This window comes from Scyliorhinus canicula, chromosome 6 (genome assembly GCF_902713615.1).
Source record: "Scyliorhinus canicula chromosome 6, sScyCan1.1, whole genome shotgun sequence".
Taxonomy (NCBI): domain Eukaryota; kingdom Metazoa; phylum Chordata; class Chondrichthyes; order Carcharhiniformes; family Scyliorhinidae; genus Scyliorhinus; species Scyliorhinus canicula.
In genome coordinates, this window is record NC_052151.1 from 209495631 (window position 1) to 209512627 (window position 16997).

General features: G+C 46.7%; 1 protein-coding gene across 2 annotated transcripts in view; it reads left to right on the plus strand.

Annotated features, from left to right (window-relative positions):
- Window positions 1–16642, plus strand: part of LOC119967848 (NACHT, LRR and PYD domains-containing protein 3-like) — a 55764-nt gene extending 39122 nt beyond the window's left edge. Inside the window, exons 7-11 of one of the 2 annotated variants that reach the window (XM_038800895.1) lie at window positions 2465–2551; window positions 4480–4650; window positions 4792–4962; window positions 15111–15278; window positions 15388–16642. In XM_038800895.1, coding sequence (XP_038656823.1) covers window positions 2465–2551; window positions 4480–4650; window positions 4792–4962; window positions 15111–15278; window positions 15388–15475 — 685 coding nt within the window. In that variant the 3' untranslated portion in view covers window positions 15476–16642. The remainder of the gene's footprint in view (window positions 1–2464; window positions 2552–4479; window positions 4651–4791; window positions 4963–15110; window positions 15279–15387) is intronic. The other variant, XM_038800896.1, reaches the window with a different exon arrangement.
- Window positions 16643–16997: the final 355 nt, after the last annotated feature.

The following is a 16997-nucleotide window of genomic DNA, read 5'->3' on the forward strand; positions in this document are numbered from 1 at the left end:
CCTTAAACAAAGATTTTAGGCCCAGAAAGAGCTCGCTTGGGCCGCTGTGTCTGCACTAGCTGAAAAACGAGTCACCCAGCCTAATCCCACATTCCAGTATTTGGTCTGTAGCCCTGCCACTTACAACACTTGAAGTGACTATCCAGACACCTTTTTCAATCTGTTAACGGTTTCTGCAGGAACTACCGTTTCAACTGCAGTGAGTTCCAGACCCCCACAACCCTCTGGGTGAAAAAAAATCATTCTTCATTCTCTCCCCCCCCCATTCTTTCTATCAAACGTTTTCAATTATTGCTTCCTTGTCACTGACCTCTGCCAAATAGTCTTTAACGAGACCCTCATAATTCTGTGCATTTCAGTCAAATCTCCCCTCAATCTCCTCTTCCAAGGAGAGCAACCCCAGCATATCCAATCTTTCCTCATAGCTGCAATTTTCCACTCCTGGGATCCGATTTGTAAATCTCCTCTGTATCCTGACTAATGTAAGGACATTCTTTCTGTAAGGAAGTGATCAGAGCTATGCCACAGTATTCAAGTTGTGGTCTAATTAATGTTTCATATAGTTCCATTATAACTTCCTGCTCTTATTTTTTTATAAAAACGAATGTAATCTTAGCTTTAGCTGATAAATCAAGGATTCCATATGCCTTCTTTAACAGCCTTGTCAACCTGGCCTTTAGTTACCTGCAGACATTCACTCCGAGGCCCCTCACTTCCTCTACATCTCCCAGGATCCTCCCAGTTATTATGTAATCTTTTGCCTTGTTTGATTATTACAAATGCATCGCCTCACATTTTTCTGAGCTGAATTTCATTTTTTGTGGCCAATTGTTGAGTCATCTGCAAACGTCTTGATCATTATCCCTACATTTAAGTCCAAATCATTAATATGGCACAAAAGTCAAGGGACCTCAAACTGTGTCCTGCGGAACTCCACTGGATACCACCTTCCAATCACAAAAATATTTCTTAACAATTATCCTTTGGCACTGAGCCATTTTGCATCCACCTTGCTACATTCCCCGAGATCCCATGGGCTTTTATTTTTATGATCAGTCTGCCAAGTGAGACCTTGTTAAAAGCCGCTAAATTCCATGTGGATCTCATCAACTACACTACCTTCATCAATCTTCCTTGTTACTTCCTCAAAAATGTAATCAAATTAGTCAAACATGACCTCCCCTTAACAAATCCATACAGACTGTCTTTGATTAATCCATGTCTTTTTAAATGACAATTTACCCTGCTCCTCAGATTGATTCCAATAATTTGCCCACTACCAAGGTCAGATTAACTGGCTTATAATTATTTGGCCTATCCCTCACTCCCTTTTTCAATAGAGGTACAAAGTTAGCAGACCTTCAATCCTCCAGCACCTCATCTGTATCCAATCAAATAGAACATAGAACATAGAACAGTACAGCACAGAACAGGCCCTTCGGCCCTCGATGTTGTGCCGAGCAATGATCACCCGACTCAAACCCACGTATCCACCCTATACCCGTAACCCAACCCCCCTTAACCTTACTTTTTAGGACACTACGGGCAATTTAGCATGGCCAATACACCTCACCCGCACATCTTTGGACTGTGGGAGGAAACCGGAGCACCCGGAGGAAACCCACGCAAACACGGGGAGGACGTGCAGACTCCGCACAGACAGTGACCCAGCCGGGAATCGAACCTGGGACCCTGGAGCTGTGAAGCATTTATGCTAACCACTATGCTACCGTGCTGCCCCGCAAATCTTCCGCAATTTCTTCCATGATTTTTTTTCACAGCCTGGAGAACTTTTCACCTCACCCTGGTGATTTATCAAGGATATATATTTCAAGGATGCTAATCCCCTTAATACTTCCTCGCTCCCTGTGTTTATCACACTTCTGCTGAGCTACATATCTGCGCTGTCGCCATTTTTTGCAAAGAATACCCACATCCTCCAACTCCACCTCCACACCGAGCTCATCATATATGAAGTTGGACAGGATGAAATTCCTCATCAGTGACAGGAAACGTTTGTTCAGTGTTTCATGTGGTTTCATGGGGGGCAGCACGGTAGCATGGTGGTTAGCATAAATGCTTCACAGCTCCAGGGTCCCAGGTTCGATTCCCGGCTGGGTCACTGTCTGTGCGGAGTCTGCACATCCTCCCTGTGTGTGCGTGAGTTTCCTCCGGGTGCTCCGGTTTCCTCCCACAGTCCAAAGATGTGCGGGTTAGGTGGATTGGCCATGCTAAATTGCCCGTAGTGTCCTAAAAGTGAGGTTGGGGGGGTTGTTGGGTTACGGGTATAGGGTGGATATGTGGGTTTGAGTAGGGTGCTCATTGCTCAGCACAATATCGAGGGCCGAAGGGCCTGTTCTGTGCTGTACTGTTCTAAGTTCTATGTTCTATGTAACAGTGGCCGAAAAACTGCATCAAACCCAGAGCTTAATTTGTTTGAGTCTCAATTTTTGTCTGTTTTTAGGCTGAGGAACAATGAACTGAAAGATTCGGGAGTGAGACCATTATTTAAAGCACTGAGGAATCCAGACTGTAAAATACAGGAACTGCAGTAAGTACCAGACTGTGAGACTGTGTTCATAATAACTGGATGTGGATAATAGTGAACAGGCTCATGGGGCGCATCACACACAAGCTCTGAGACGGTGAGGGTCTGGTGGGCCCTTCTGGTCATTTCTCTTTCCCTACAGTTCTGCGGTTGTGGGCCGCCTTCTCCTGGGGGACAGATAATGCACAGTGTGAGACACTCTGACATGGGCATCGCAAGGGGTGACTTATGTGTGCTGGGAACACGGCCATGGCAGGTGGTATGGGTGTTGGCATGTGCAGGGTGGGGTTGCCACATGGTGGGGTTCGATCACCCTCTAGGAGAAGGAGTGGGGTTAACAGGTGTGTGGAGCAGGGTTTGGTGTGAGGGGCACGGTGGTGGTGGTGACTCAACCTGTCTGGCCTGTCGGTTTGCCCATCCTCACCCAGCGCTGCCTACTGTTCCACCTGTTGGGAGGCCGATGGGTATGGGGAGTATTGCCAGGGACACGGAGCTGGTGACTCACCCTGGCGGCCCAGAGGAAGTTGTGCAGCTTCTTCCTGCACTGCTGCCCGATACTGGTGGTCGGGCCCACAGCGCTCACGGCCTCTGCCATCTGCGCCCAGGCACGGTTTACGTCGACGGGTGACAGCCTTCTGCCCAACCCAGTGTCCCGCCTCTCCTCCACGGCATCCCGTAGTGACTTGAGCTCTGCATTTGTGAATCTCCTGGTCGCTCTTCGCAGTGGCATCTTCTTGGCTGAATTGAGAGTGTGTGGGGAGTGGAGTGCTTATATGTGGCTGCAGCTTGTCAGGCACTCGAGTGGTAATCCCGACACTGGCTGACGTGCGTTGGAATGGCACTAATTTCACATGACCCCGGTGCTGGCCCATTAGAATATCCTGAATAGCTCCAGGATCAGCGCTGCCATCGGGACCAGAAAACATCTGCGATTCAGTCCCAGGGTCAGCACTTAGTCTGTGAAACAGAGAAGTCTGCCCTGTACTCCTGCAAAATCCCACAAAAGGCAAAATCACAAATGACATACTTTACAATTCGTGCTAATTAGAAAGGTTTCTGCAACATGAGGGCAGCATTGTTTTGCGCAGTTTCTGTACAGCAAATTGTGGTATGTAACCGACAGAGGGAAGCCTCTAATCTCAATTTTGACAGAATAATCCAACTACAGACTCATCCGCTCTTTTTAACATCCAAGACGTATATTGAAAATTCAGGAGAGACCATTCCCGGATGCAGGAAAACCACATCACCTCAAAACTCCTATACATGTGTAAAACTTAAACACAGACAATTCTTTTCATTTAAAAATTAGAGATGTAACATTCTCTTTGAACTTGGGTATTGTGCATGTCCCTCCTCTCCCTCCCAAATTTTACCGAATCACATATTGACACATTTACATGAAAACACGAAATTCAGTGAACATCTAAGAATTGAATAGAGCCATTTTTGCAGTTGGCTCTGGAGAAAGAGGTTTGAACTTTTCCAGGTTAATCTCCGTTTGGGCTACACTTTAGCTGTAACCATTCCAGGCTCTGCTTTTTAACCCTTTTGGAATGATGTTTTCAAAAAATATTAAATGTCCACAGCCAGAACTAAGAGAAAGAATCCGCTATCAGTGACTTTGACGCAATCTCCCTGTTAAACCTGCTGAGATCTCTGCTCCGACATGACTGCCGTCTCCTAGCATCAGCTACCGATCAAGGCCACATTAATCCAGAATAGAATGAATAAAATGGGACAAATTTCAATTAGAATAAAGTATCTTTGATGAGCGAGGGGAAGAAAACACAGATAAGCAAATAATTGCTTACGCAATGGGTGATCTGGTGTACGGAAGCTTTAGTCTGGGTGTATAAATACACTAACAAAGAAGTCACAAAAGGCGGTACTTTAATCTGTGTGTCTCTCTCTCTCTCTCTGATCACCAGCCTGAATGATAACAAACTCACAGCTAGTTTTGCCAAGGATTTTGCCTCAGCTGTCAGTGAAAACCAATCACTGACAAATCTGAATCTTGGTGAAAATAAACTTGGAGATTCAGGAGTGAAATTCTTGTCTTCAGTTCTGAGGAATCCGGACTGTAAAATACAGGAACTGCAGTGAGTACCACACTTTTTGAGATTATCTGTGTTTGTAATAATTCGATATCTAACAATATTACTGGTATCAGTAATGGTGCCGGTAATAAAAACTGGGGATTCACCCTAACTCTGTTATTTCCCTTTTCCTCTGATTCCCAGGCTGCATAACAATTGTCTCTCAGAAGTTTGTGCTCAGGATCTTGCCTCTGCTCTCAGTACAAACTGTGCACTGACGTCGCTAAACCTGGGTGATAATAAACTAGGCGATTCGGGAGTGAAAATATTGTGCACTGCACTGAGGTACTCGGACTGCAAAATTATGGAACTGAGGTAAATGCTAAACTGTATGAGATTGTCTTTCTAATAATTGCAGGTCTGACACTGAATATTACAATTATTATTGTAATATTGTAGTATTGCTGAAAAAGAGATATGCCATTGAAGCTTTTTGTCTTGCCCTCATCAAGACAAATGCAAGACAACCAAATTTCAAAATGAGCAATGATTTATATTACATGGGAAAGGAATGCTGATGGGTTGGGAACATAAGAGCAGGAGTCAGCCATTCAGCCCCTCGAGCCTGCGTGACCATTTAACAAGATCATAGCTAATCGTCTACCTCCGGCTTTTCCAAACTTTTCGAGCTGCGGAACCCCTTGTGACTTCCCAAGAGCATCAGGGAATCCCGAACATTCTCAGGATGTCGCTATCCCTTTTTTGCAGTGAAATAGGTGTGAACACAAATCAAATGTAAACAAGTCTTTTCTAGCTATATCTATGCATATATTTGGAATTGGAAAGAGGCACACAGTCACAAATACATTAGCCAGCTACATGGCTCCCTCACATTAACCCCTAGCCAAGCCACCCTCCCATAGCTGCTTAACATTCATTCCTATAAGTAGGAGCCACTTTAGGAGTGAATAATCTGATAATTAAATAAGTTATTTTAATTAAAAACATTCTTATGTCATTTTTACTGGGAGGAGGAATTCTGGAAGCTGATCCTCATATTGGACATACGTACCCCTCTCTCCCTCACACACACACACACATATTCATCTCTCTCCCTCACACACCCTCATATCTCTCACATTTTCACACAGACTGCTCTCACATACACTCACCCCTCTCACTCTCTCTCACACACACATTCACCTCTCTCTCACACATATGCACACACTCTCACCTCTCTCTCACACACATTCACCTCTCTCTCACAGGTATGTACACACACACCCGTCTCTCCTCTTTACCATATACGTCCACACATCCTCACACATCCATCCTGTCACACACAATCATCCTCATACACTCACACACGCAGGCATCCTTAGTTACACATGATTCCGATCCTGGACCAGACCTCAACAGTGGCTAGGATACTGGACATAAACCCCAACATATTATTTTAATTTTGTAAGAATATGAGGAAAGGAAGGATATCTCACCCCAGGAGTGATTTCAAAATAGAGATATAGGGCGGGATTTCACCGTACCCGGCGGGGCGGTGGGTCCCGGCGGGGCGGAGTGGCGTGAACCAGTACGGCGTCGAGCCGCCCCAAAGGTGCGGACTCCTCTGCACCTTTAGGGGATAGGCCCGCCCCAGAGTGGTTGGCGCCCCGTCAAAGGGACTCCGCCTGCTGGCGCGAGTCCGTGCATGCGCGGGGGGGGGTCACCTACGCGTCCACCATGGAGGAGGCAGATGGTCGCCGCGTAGGTAAAGAGTGCCCCCATGGCACAGGCCCGCCCACGGATCGGTGGCCCCGATCGCGGTTAGGCCACCGTGGGGTCACCCCTCGGGGCCAGATCGCCCCCCCCCCCCGCCAGGACCCCGGAGCCTGCCCGCCGGTAAGGCATCTAGTTCAATTTACGCCGGCGGGACTGGCAGAGAACCAGTGGGACTTCGGGATGGAGGATCGGTGGGAGGGGCCCCGCCGACCTGCGTGGCGCGATTCCCGCCCACGCCGAATCTCCGGTGCCGGAGAAATTGGCGGCCGGCAGGGGCGGGATTCACGCCATCCCCCGGCGATTCTCCGACCCGGCAGGGGGTCGGAGAATCCCGCCCATGGTGTCTTCAAACAAACTTTACTAATGCAATATTAAAATATCTTAAACATCACACAAGAAAGTAGCTTAGAATTAGCCCTTTAAATAATACTAATCAATACAGTGACACAATAACCTTAACTGCCATCTTTATTTACACTCAAACAACAAAATTATCTCTGCTCTGAATCCACTTTTAAATACAGTTAGCTCACAGAAATAATTGCTGTCCAGAGACTTCTTGAATACTTCACTTTGATAGAGATTTTTTGAGACTGCTTTAAAGAAACAGACCTGACACTCTGTCAGAAAAGTGCAGAATCTCTGGCTGTATTTCTTCAGGAAAATTCTCATCTTACCTTCCAGTGAAAGACTAAAACTCTCTGAAAACCTCAACACTGACTGCTTCAGCCCCTATCTCCTCACATTAACGACATCATCTTACGAAACGGAACACAATGTCTCTAATTAACCACTCCGCAGGGAACCCTCTTAATACAAATAAAAGTCCATGAGCCCAAACTTTTGGAAAGCTTTATGACTGCACCCCTGGCTCCAGAAAGCCTAGCTGTCTTGCAAACCAGGATTTTTAAAACCAGTACTGCAACATTCATATACACACTAACCCAGGCTTTCAGCCCTTACTGCTCCAAGTACATATAATACAATATATCTGAAATTCCTACATTCATCACACTTCCTCCTTAAAAAATGAACCACAATATAAACAGATGGCGTCATTTCTTTTAAAATCCTTATTATTGTCACAAGTAGGCTTACATTAACACTGCAATGCAGTTACTGGGGAAATCCCCTAGTCGCCACACTCCGGCGCTTGTTCGGGAACTCAGATGGGAGAATTCAAAATGTCCAATTCAACTAACGAGTGCATCTTCCTGGACTGTGGGAGGAAACCGGAGCACCGGGAGGAAACCCACGCAGACACTGGGAGAACGTGCAGACTCCACACAGACAGTGACCCAAGCTGGGAATCAAAGCTGGGACCCTGGTGCTGTGAAGCAACAGTGCTAATCTCTATGCCACCATGCCGCCCAAAGCCTTTCAACTCTAAACATTTCTCATTACAAAACACAACCAATACTCTATAGGATACATATAGCTCTCTGTGAGTGTAAAAGTTCTCTTAGGTCACTTTGATTTTCCACCAAAGGTAACTCGGTAATTTATCTAATGCATTTTATCATTCTGAATGATACTCAGTTGTGTTAAATTGCTTTATTCCCAAGGTATCCATAACTTCTCTGAATAACTTCCACAAATTTTGATCCCTGATCTGATTGGATTTCTTTTGCTAGTCTGTAACTGATAAAATATTTGGTTAACTCCTCTACAACCCTCTTAGCTTAATATTTCTGAATGGAATGGCCTCTGGAAATCTAGTAGATACATCCATTATGATCAATAAGTACAGATTCCCACTTTTCATTTTAGGCAGGGGGTCACACGCAATAAGTTAGGATCCTAGTAAAAGGTTCCTCAAATGCTTGAATGGGTATTAAGGGTTGTGGGTTTATTGCTGCTTGAGGTTTTCCTATTGCCTGACATGTGACATGTACGACAAAACTCAACTGCATCCTTATGCGATCCAGACCAATAATTGAGTTTTCCTTACTCCTAAATGATCGGCTACAAGAACCTCATGTGCTACCACAAGATCTCCTTTCTATAACCCACCGGTAATACCACTTGAACGTCTGCCAACATCTCATCTGATCAAATATGTAAGGTCGCCTTTTTCTCATGAGTTCATTATTTCTAATGTAATAACTGATATACACTCAGATTCTATTTCTGTATATGCTTTCTGATACAACTCTTTATCGCTGAATCTTTCTGCTGTAATTCTATCAACTTTCTTGAACGAAAGATATCCTCTTCATCCACCACTGCTCTTGTCATCCACCGCCTGTTCTTGTTCTTTATCAACCATCATTGTTTCTAGTAACTGAACTTCAGCCTCCCTATTGGTACTCCTCAAGTTCTCTTCCTCCTGTCTCAACCTGTGGCTTTGTGATCTTGTCACCACACCCATCAGGAAACACCAGGATATGCTTCTTGTAACACCTCAGTTGTTTGACTTCCCACTAGCGTTTCAACCATGGTAGGCATCACTCCCACCTGTGATTTAGCTATATTATTGCAAAGAACAAAGAAAAGTACAGCACAGGAACAGGCCCTTCAGCCTTCCAAGCCCGTGCCAACCATGCTGCCAGACTAAATTAAAATCTTCTACACTTCCTGGGTCCTTATCCCTCTATTCCCATCCTATTCATGTATTTGTCAAGACGCCCCTTAAATGTCACTATTGTCCCTGCTTCCACCACCTCCTCCGGCAGCGAGTTCCAGGCAGCCGCTACCCTTTGTGTAAAAAAACTTGCCTCGTACATCTCCTCTAAACCTTGCCCCTCGCACCTTAAACCTATGCCCCCTAGTAATTGACCCCTCTACCCTGGGAAAAAGCCTCTGACTATCCACTCTGTCTATGCCCCTCATAATTTTGTAGACATCTATCCGGTCGCCCCTCAACCTCCGTCGTTCCAGTGAGAACAAACCAAGTTTATTCAACCGCTCCTCATAGCTAATGCCCTCCATACCAGGCAACATCCTGGTAAATCTTTTCTGCACCCTCTCTAAAGCCTCCACATCCTTCTGGTAGTGTGGTGACCAGAATTGAACACTATACTCCAATTCCGCAGGATAAATTGTACCCCGAGAAAGGTAATTTTTCTATCACCCCTACCACCAACACCACTTTTCACCGGACTCCCCAACCTTACTTTACAAAGTGGAACAATACTCCTTTCATCACTTATTCCGCATATTGCGACCTTTTCTGCCAATACTCCTTCTGAACTAAATATCTCCCTATTTCTCACCATTAAAGATTGACATGCTTCTGTATCCCTTAAGATCTTAATCTCCTTACCTACTCCATCTTGTACAGATAAAAAATACGTACTCTCACAACCAAAATCTTTAAAAAGATCCGGGGCTGGATTCTCCACCCTCCCCGTGCCACATTTCTGCCCCGACACGCCGGCGGGATTTTCCGTTATGCTGGCAGGTCGATGGGATTTCCCAATGTGGTGTAGCCCCACACCGTCGCAAAACCCCCGGGGTGCCGGCAAAACGGAGAATCCCGCCGGCGGAGAATCCCACCCACGGTATCTGGGGCAAAATTCTCCGAACCCCAGCAGGGTTGGAGAATCGCCTGGGGCCGCCGAAAATCCCGCCCCCGCCGTGGCAGAGATTCTCCGCCACCCGGGAAGTGGCGGCGGCAGGAATCTCGCCACTCCGATCGGCGAGGCCCCTGCGGTGATTCTCCGGCCCGCAATGGGCCAAAGTCCCGCCGCTGGGAGGCCTCTCCCGCCGCCGAGGTTTGAACCAACTCTGTAACGGCGGGATCAGCGGCGCAAGCGGGCCCCCGGGGTCCTGGGGGGGGCGGGGGGGCGATCGGACCCCGGGGGGTGCCCCCACGGTGGCCAGGCCCGCGATCGGGGCCCCCCCGCTCAGACTCCGGGCCAGTGCCTTGGCTGCACTATTTCTCTTCCGCGGCCGTCACGGCCTCCGCCGTGGCGGAAGCGGAAGAGAAACCCACATCGCGCATGCGCCAGTGGTGGCGGCAGCTGGCCGCTGACGTCACCGCCGGCGCATGCGCCGACCGGCGAAAGCCTTTCGGCCAGCCCCGCTGCCGGGGGCGCCAGTTTTGTGCGCCAGTCTTCTGGTGCCAACCGCTCCGGCGCGGGGCTGGCCCCCAAAGGTGGGGAGAATTCCCCACTTTGGGGAGGCCCGACCCCTGAGTGGTTGGCGCCACTCCCCTACGCCAGAACCCTCCGTCACGCCGGGTAGAGGAGAATCCAGCCCCTGATCTTTGCCACCAACCTTTCAACAGACTCTGTACACTCTGTTACACCTTTATCAATGGAATCATGTTTTTTTCAACTTTAATAAATCCCACTGGTTTTCTTGTTTTAATGAGCCTGTCTTCCCAGTACGTTTCTTAAGCAACCTTGGGTACATGAAGCGACTTTATGTATCCAACTTTATTACAATGAAAACACATTTTCTTATCTCTCTTCCATTATCATAGGTTTAATTTTTAACGTGAGGCAAACTCTCCTCAATATATCCAACTCGGCCACCTTTTCTTCACTGCCTGTGAATTTCCCTAGTTTTACTCCTTCACAGCTTGAAATTGATGTAAAACCAAGCTTTGCTTTGTGAACTCATTCGAAATCATCTGCCATTTCTTCTGTCTGTCTAGTAGTTTTAACCCTTTGCTCTTCCACTTGAGTTCTCACTACTACAGGAAGTGAATCTTTAAATTCTTTCAAAATAATTGTTTCTCTAAGAGTATCATATTTTGTTTAATTCTTTCAAATTCTATATTCGTTCTAATTCTGTCCTCAGATTTCTAAACTGTCTGTAGGTTTACTGGAAACACACATAGAAAATAGAATCAGGAGGAGTCTATTTGATCCTTCTAGCCTGCTCCACCCTTCATTATGATCATGGCTGATCAAGTTCAGTAGCCTGATCCTGCATTCCCCCCATATCTCTTGATCACTTTAGCCCCAAGAGCTATACCTAATTCCTTCTTGAAATTACACAATGTTTTCACCTCAACTACTTCCTATGATAGTAAATTCCACAGATTCACCACTCTCTGGGTGAAGACATTTCTCTTCACCTCAATTCTAAAAGGTATACACCTTATCCTCAGGCTGTGACCCTTAGTTCTGGACTCCCTCACCATCGGGAACATTCTTTCTAAATTTACCTTGTCTAAACCTGTTAAAATTTTATACATTTCTATGAGATCCCCTCTCACTCTTCGAAACTTCAATGAATATAATCCTAACTGATTTAGTCTCTCCTCACATCACAGTCCTGCCATCCCAGGAATCAACCTGGTAAACTTTCGCTGCACTCCCTCCATAGCAAGAACACCCTTCCTCAGATATGGACACAAAACTGCACACAATACTCCAGGTGTGGCCTCACCAATGCCCACCATTAGGGGCTGTTTAGCACAGGGCTAAATAGCTGGCTTTGAAAGCAGACCAAGCAGGCCAGCAGCACGGTTCGATTCCCGTAACAGCCTTCCCGAACAGGCGCCGGAATGTGGCGACTAGGGGCTTTTCACAGTAACTTCATTTGAAGCCTACTCCTGACAATAAGCGATTTTCATTTTTCATTTCAATTGCAGTAAAACATATCTATTGCTATACTCAAATCCTCTCGCTATGAAAGCCAACATACCATTTGGTTTCTTTGCTGTCTGCTGTACCCGCGAGCTTTCTTTCAGTGACTGATGCACAAGGACATCAAGGTCTTTCAGAGTATCCACCTCTCTCAAGTTACGCCCATTCAAATAATTTATCTGCCTTCCTGTTTTTGTTGCCAAAGTGGATAACCTCACATTTATCCACATAATACTGCATCTTCCATGCATATTTTCCAATCACTCAGCCTGTCCAAATCTCGCTGAAGCATCTCTGCATCCTCTTCACAGCTCACCCTCCCACCCAACTTTGTATCATCTGAAAATTTGGAGATACTACATTTAGTTCCCTCGTCCAAATCATTAATATATAATATGCACAGTTGAGGTCCTGTTACAGATCCTTGCGGTACCAAACTAGTCATTGCCTGCCAATCTCCAGAATTGATGGGACCTCCCTTTCTGGAAACCCAAGACCTGTCTGGACGGCAGTTAGTCGCTGGAGTCGAGCCGCTCTCTGACTGTTCGCTCACTCAGTGGTTCCGACCTCCACCTGATGTACCGCTGCACATGTGCGTGGTACGCACCACATAGTGCCCCAGGAGCCTCTTCACTACAATGCCCAACCGAGATCAGTGTCTGTGGGATGGTGGAGGGTGTTGGAGACAGTTGTGGCAGAAAGTCGGTGTCGGCCCTGGACTGGTGCTCCAGGCAGTCGCAGGATGGTGTTTGGGGTCTTACCTCGCTATCCAGTCCTGGCTCATCACTCAGTGTGCCCTGGGGTCGCAGTCGGGCACTAGAAGGGCTTGCTTCATCGCCAGATAACCTGCAAGACACTGGGTGGTGTGGGGGTGGTTCCATAGGGACACCACAACACAGCGGGGGCTTATTACCTCTCTGCATCCTCACAGCTCACCCTCCCATCCAACTTTGTATCATCTGCAAATTTGGAGTTGCTATATTTAGTTCTCTCGTCCAAATTCCATGATGCCAATCTCCACCTGAGCGACTGCCCCCTCTCCAGGCCCATGGACGAGGTCCAATGCCCGCTGCTCCATGACGGTGACGGGCCTCCGGGCCCCCTCCAGTCTGCTCTCTCTCTCTCCTGGGGGGGATAGTGAGACAGAAAATGCACAGTGTGAGGCTGTCAGATGTGGGCAGCACAGAGGGTGGATAGCTCGTGGCCTGTGTGTGCAGGTCACCCGGCCATGATGGGCGGTTTGGGTGGCACAGGGTTGGGTGTGAGCAGATTGCGGTGGGTTGGGTTTGAATGCCTTCTGGGTGGGAAGGGTAGTCGGGTGTGGGACCGAACTTGGTTCCAGGGGCATGGTGCTGATTATAATAACAATAATCTTTATTAGTATCACAAGTAGGCTTACATTCACACCAATGAAGTTACTGTTAAAATCCCTGATTCGCCCCGAAAGCAACCCCAGAACTGCCCACACCTCAATACACTATCGGAAGGTTCCCGGCCTGATTTCACCCACACTAAAAATGCCAGCTTGTGGCAGTGCCATTTGGGCACCTTGGCAGTGCCAGGCTGACCCCCAGATGGCATTGTCAGGGCAGCACTGCCAGGATCCTGGGTGGCAACAGCAGTGCCAGGGTACCACCCTGCCCAAAGGGCATGCACCAGGTTGTTTTCAATCCCGTGGGAGAGCCCCAAGAGTGCCTCTCCCATCTACTCCCTGCTTGTGAAGACCAGTCCTGAGCGGCACTTGCCCGAGGTCTCCAAGGCAAGGGAGATTGATCCCACGCCTCGGGTAACTCAGAATCTGCACATTAATGTGAGACTAGTTGTCTGCCTTAATATGCAGATTTGCTTAAAAAGTGATCCCGCCCACAATTCCCGAGATTCACATATCAACGTGTCGTAAGATTGTGTTAAATCTCGCGAGGCGTTGCAAGCTGGGTAAATCCCAGGAGTCTCCGCTAAACTACTCTCCAGAGAACCCTCTCAAAATAAATGGCAATCCATTAGTCCACTCTTTAACGATGCTTTAATTGCACTTCCTGTAACCACAATTTTGCTGCCTTGCAAACCAAGACTTTTTTCAAACACTACTCCAGCAATCATACACACACGAACCCAGGCTTTTAACCCTTACTGCTGCAAGTACATATAATATAATGGGCTGGATTCTCCTTGACAGGATCCTCTGTTTAGCCGGAAGCCGGCTCACACACGTGGATTTCCAGACGGCATGGGGGTGCTGGGATGGAGAATTCCCCCCACACCAGAAAATGGGATGGCGGGATGGAGAATCCTGTCCCATGTATCTGAAATTCCTACATTCATTACAATATGCATATGCGTGTGCACACACCCTCACACTCAGATACATGCTTATCCTCATGCACAGCCGCACACATATCCTCACACTCAGATACATGCTAATCCTCATGCACAGGCACACACATATCCTCATGCACAGGCACACACACATCCTCACACTCCTTTCTCCAAGCCTCGAACGTCACTGCTGCCACATCTCCTTGTCATCACGTCCACCTCCCTTCCACTTCTCGCTGCCGCTTCTCCGCTTCTGGCTGGTTTGTCTTCTGCCAGACCCCACCTCACCTTCGATCTTTGGTTTTGGCTGAGGGTATTTCTGTCCAGCAACAAGAGGCTGGTTTGATTAGTCTATTTGATCTTTCTAATTAATTGTGAACTTTGTGCATTCAAGCAGTCATTTGCCAGTCATGTGGCGAGCCCTAGTTTTGTGGACCCCCCTGGAGAAACCGCCCCTCCCACCCCAACATCCTTTCTGCATTTAGAACATAGAACATACAGCGCAGAAGACCATTCAGCCCATCGAGTCTGCACTGACCCATTTAAGTCCTCACTTCCACCCTATCCCCGTAACCCAATAACCCCTCCTGACCTTCTTCAGATTGAACTTAAGAATGGGGAAAATAGCTCCCTGGTGCATTCTCCAAGGCAAGCAGACTTGCCAACAAATCAGCACCCTTTTCTCATGCAGTATAAATGTTGTTCCCTTTGAAATGTGGTATTTTTGCATCTGTCCTGATGATTGTGAGACTTGGACAGCATTTTGGCAAAACTCAGTTTTATAAAACGAAGCAATTCATTACTATCAGTATTGATGTTATTAATATACACTGGAAATTGACTCTGATTCCTTTAATGTTTTTTCTCTCCCTCTCTCTGATACCAAAGCCTATGGGGTACCGGTCTCTCAGATTCCATTTGCGATGGTCTCGCTTCCACTCTCAGCACAAACACATTATTGAAGGTTCTGAAACTGGGGGGAAACTCATTCACAGATCAATCTATCCCCGCTTTTAGCCAGCTCATCTTGTCTTGCAAGAGTCTGGAGCGGTTTGTGTGAGTATTTATGTTAATGTTCAACGTCATAAATAAAATAAAAACTGGATTCATTCCCTTTTATGCGCAGCGTTTAACTATTATTATTGTTATCTTTAATCTGTTTCAGGGTCTGGGAGAATGAACTCAGTTCAAATGGAAAGAGACACCTGGAGGCATTGCAGGAATCCAGACCGGGACTGATTGTGGCAGTGTGAACATTTCAATGTCTGAGCATTTCAGCTCTGATTCTCTGAACATTTTTCTCTGATTTCCTGACCCTCCCCTTTAACCGGCCGGGCTCCAGTTTGAAATCCTATTGGCCGTTTTCCAGTTTCCAGCTGGAGCTGAGTGAGTGTCATCCCCCATTGTGACATCAGAGACCCAGCAACGGGGTCACCAGACTCCGCCTCCCGGCCCCACCAGACTCCGCCTCCGGGCCCCACAGCACTGCTTCTGCAGGAGATCCGGGGCTGAGTGTTCCCCAATGGGGTACTGGGGCAATGTACAGACAGGAAGGACCCAGGCGGGTCCAGTCTGGGCTGCAGTAACAATTACACTCAGTATTCCTGGGTTTGGGGATAAAGTACCCAGATTCCTGCTCAGTATCAGTGCCCAGTGACCTGCTGGGAAGTGAAACTGTGTGGGTTCACACCCAATGCTATATCATTGGTTTTCCAGCAAGTGATAAAAGTGGAAATTTTCCTGAAGGCATAGGAATTAGAATTTGAGGAATGGGCATATGTTGGGAATCTTTAGGACTGTATCAGGCTGAATGTATAGTTACATGTCATGGTAATGACAAGTGGTGCAGGAAGAGTGGAAAAACAAGAAACTAAGTGCAAAAAATAATTTAACAAAACAGAAATCAAATTTTGAGAATTTATACATTTATTGCAGAATTGTTAAATCAAGAGAGATACAATCATTCAGAGGACATTGATTTAAGTCCTGACGGGCATTGCTTAAATTAGGGGATCTCAAACATTTTACTTCTAAATTCCCTTCCAATTTTATAAAAATTCTCCAGGTCCCCTGTAACACAACGTATTCCTTTCTGTATTAAAAGTGTAGGACAAAGAGGGCAGCACGGTAGCCCAATGGTTAGCTCTGCTGTCTCACGGCGCCGAGGTCCCAGGTTCGATCCCGGCTCTGGGTCACTGTCCGTGTGGAGTTTGCACATGTTTGCGTGGATTTCGCCCCCACAATCCAAAAAGATGTGCAGGGTAGGTGGATTGGCCACGCTAAATTGCCCTTGAATTGGAAAAAATGATTTAGGCACTCTAATTTACTTTAAAAAGTGTAAGACTTTTATATATATATATATTACGCATTTTATATGCATATATGTAACGTGTGTTTATATACAACCCAGTGAGGAACCAGTCCAGCTGTGTAAAGAATAAAGAATATTTATTAAAGTAAAAGGGATACACTATAACCTTAAGTATATGAATAAGTAGACACCATTTTATCTGAAGTTACCTCTTGTTCACAAAATATACCGACATTTCCTGGACATGCCCCTTTCCCCAAGCAACATCCAATTTTAATAAGTATAGGACAAATCCAGTTGGCACACAATACCACTTAGGCGACCAAGGGAAATGTCTTCCTGGTTCAGCGAAGGCATGAAACTGTGTCCTTCAGAGGAGAATATCTGCAATCTGCCAGGGCCTGAATGTTAAATGGAACAGGCCTCTGTACCTCGGATCATAGATGGAACTGGTCTGTCTGACT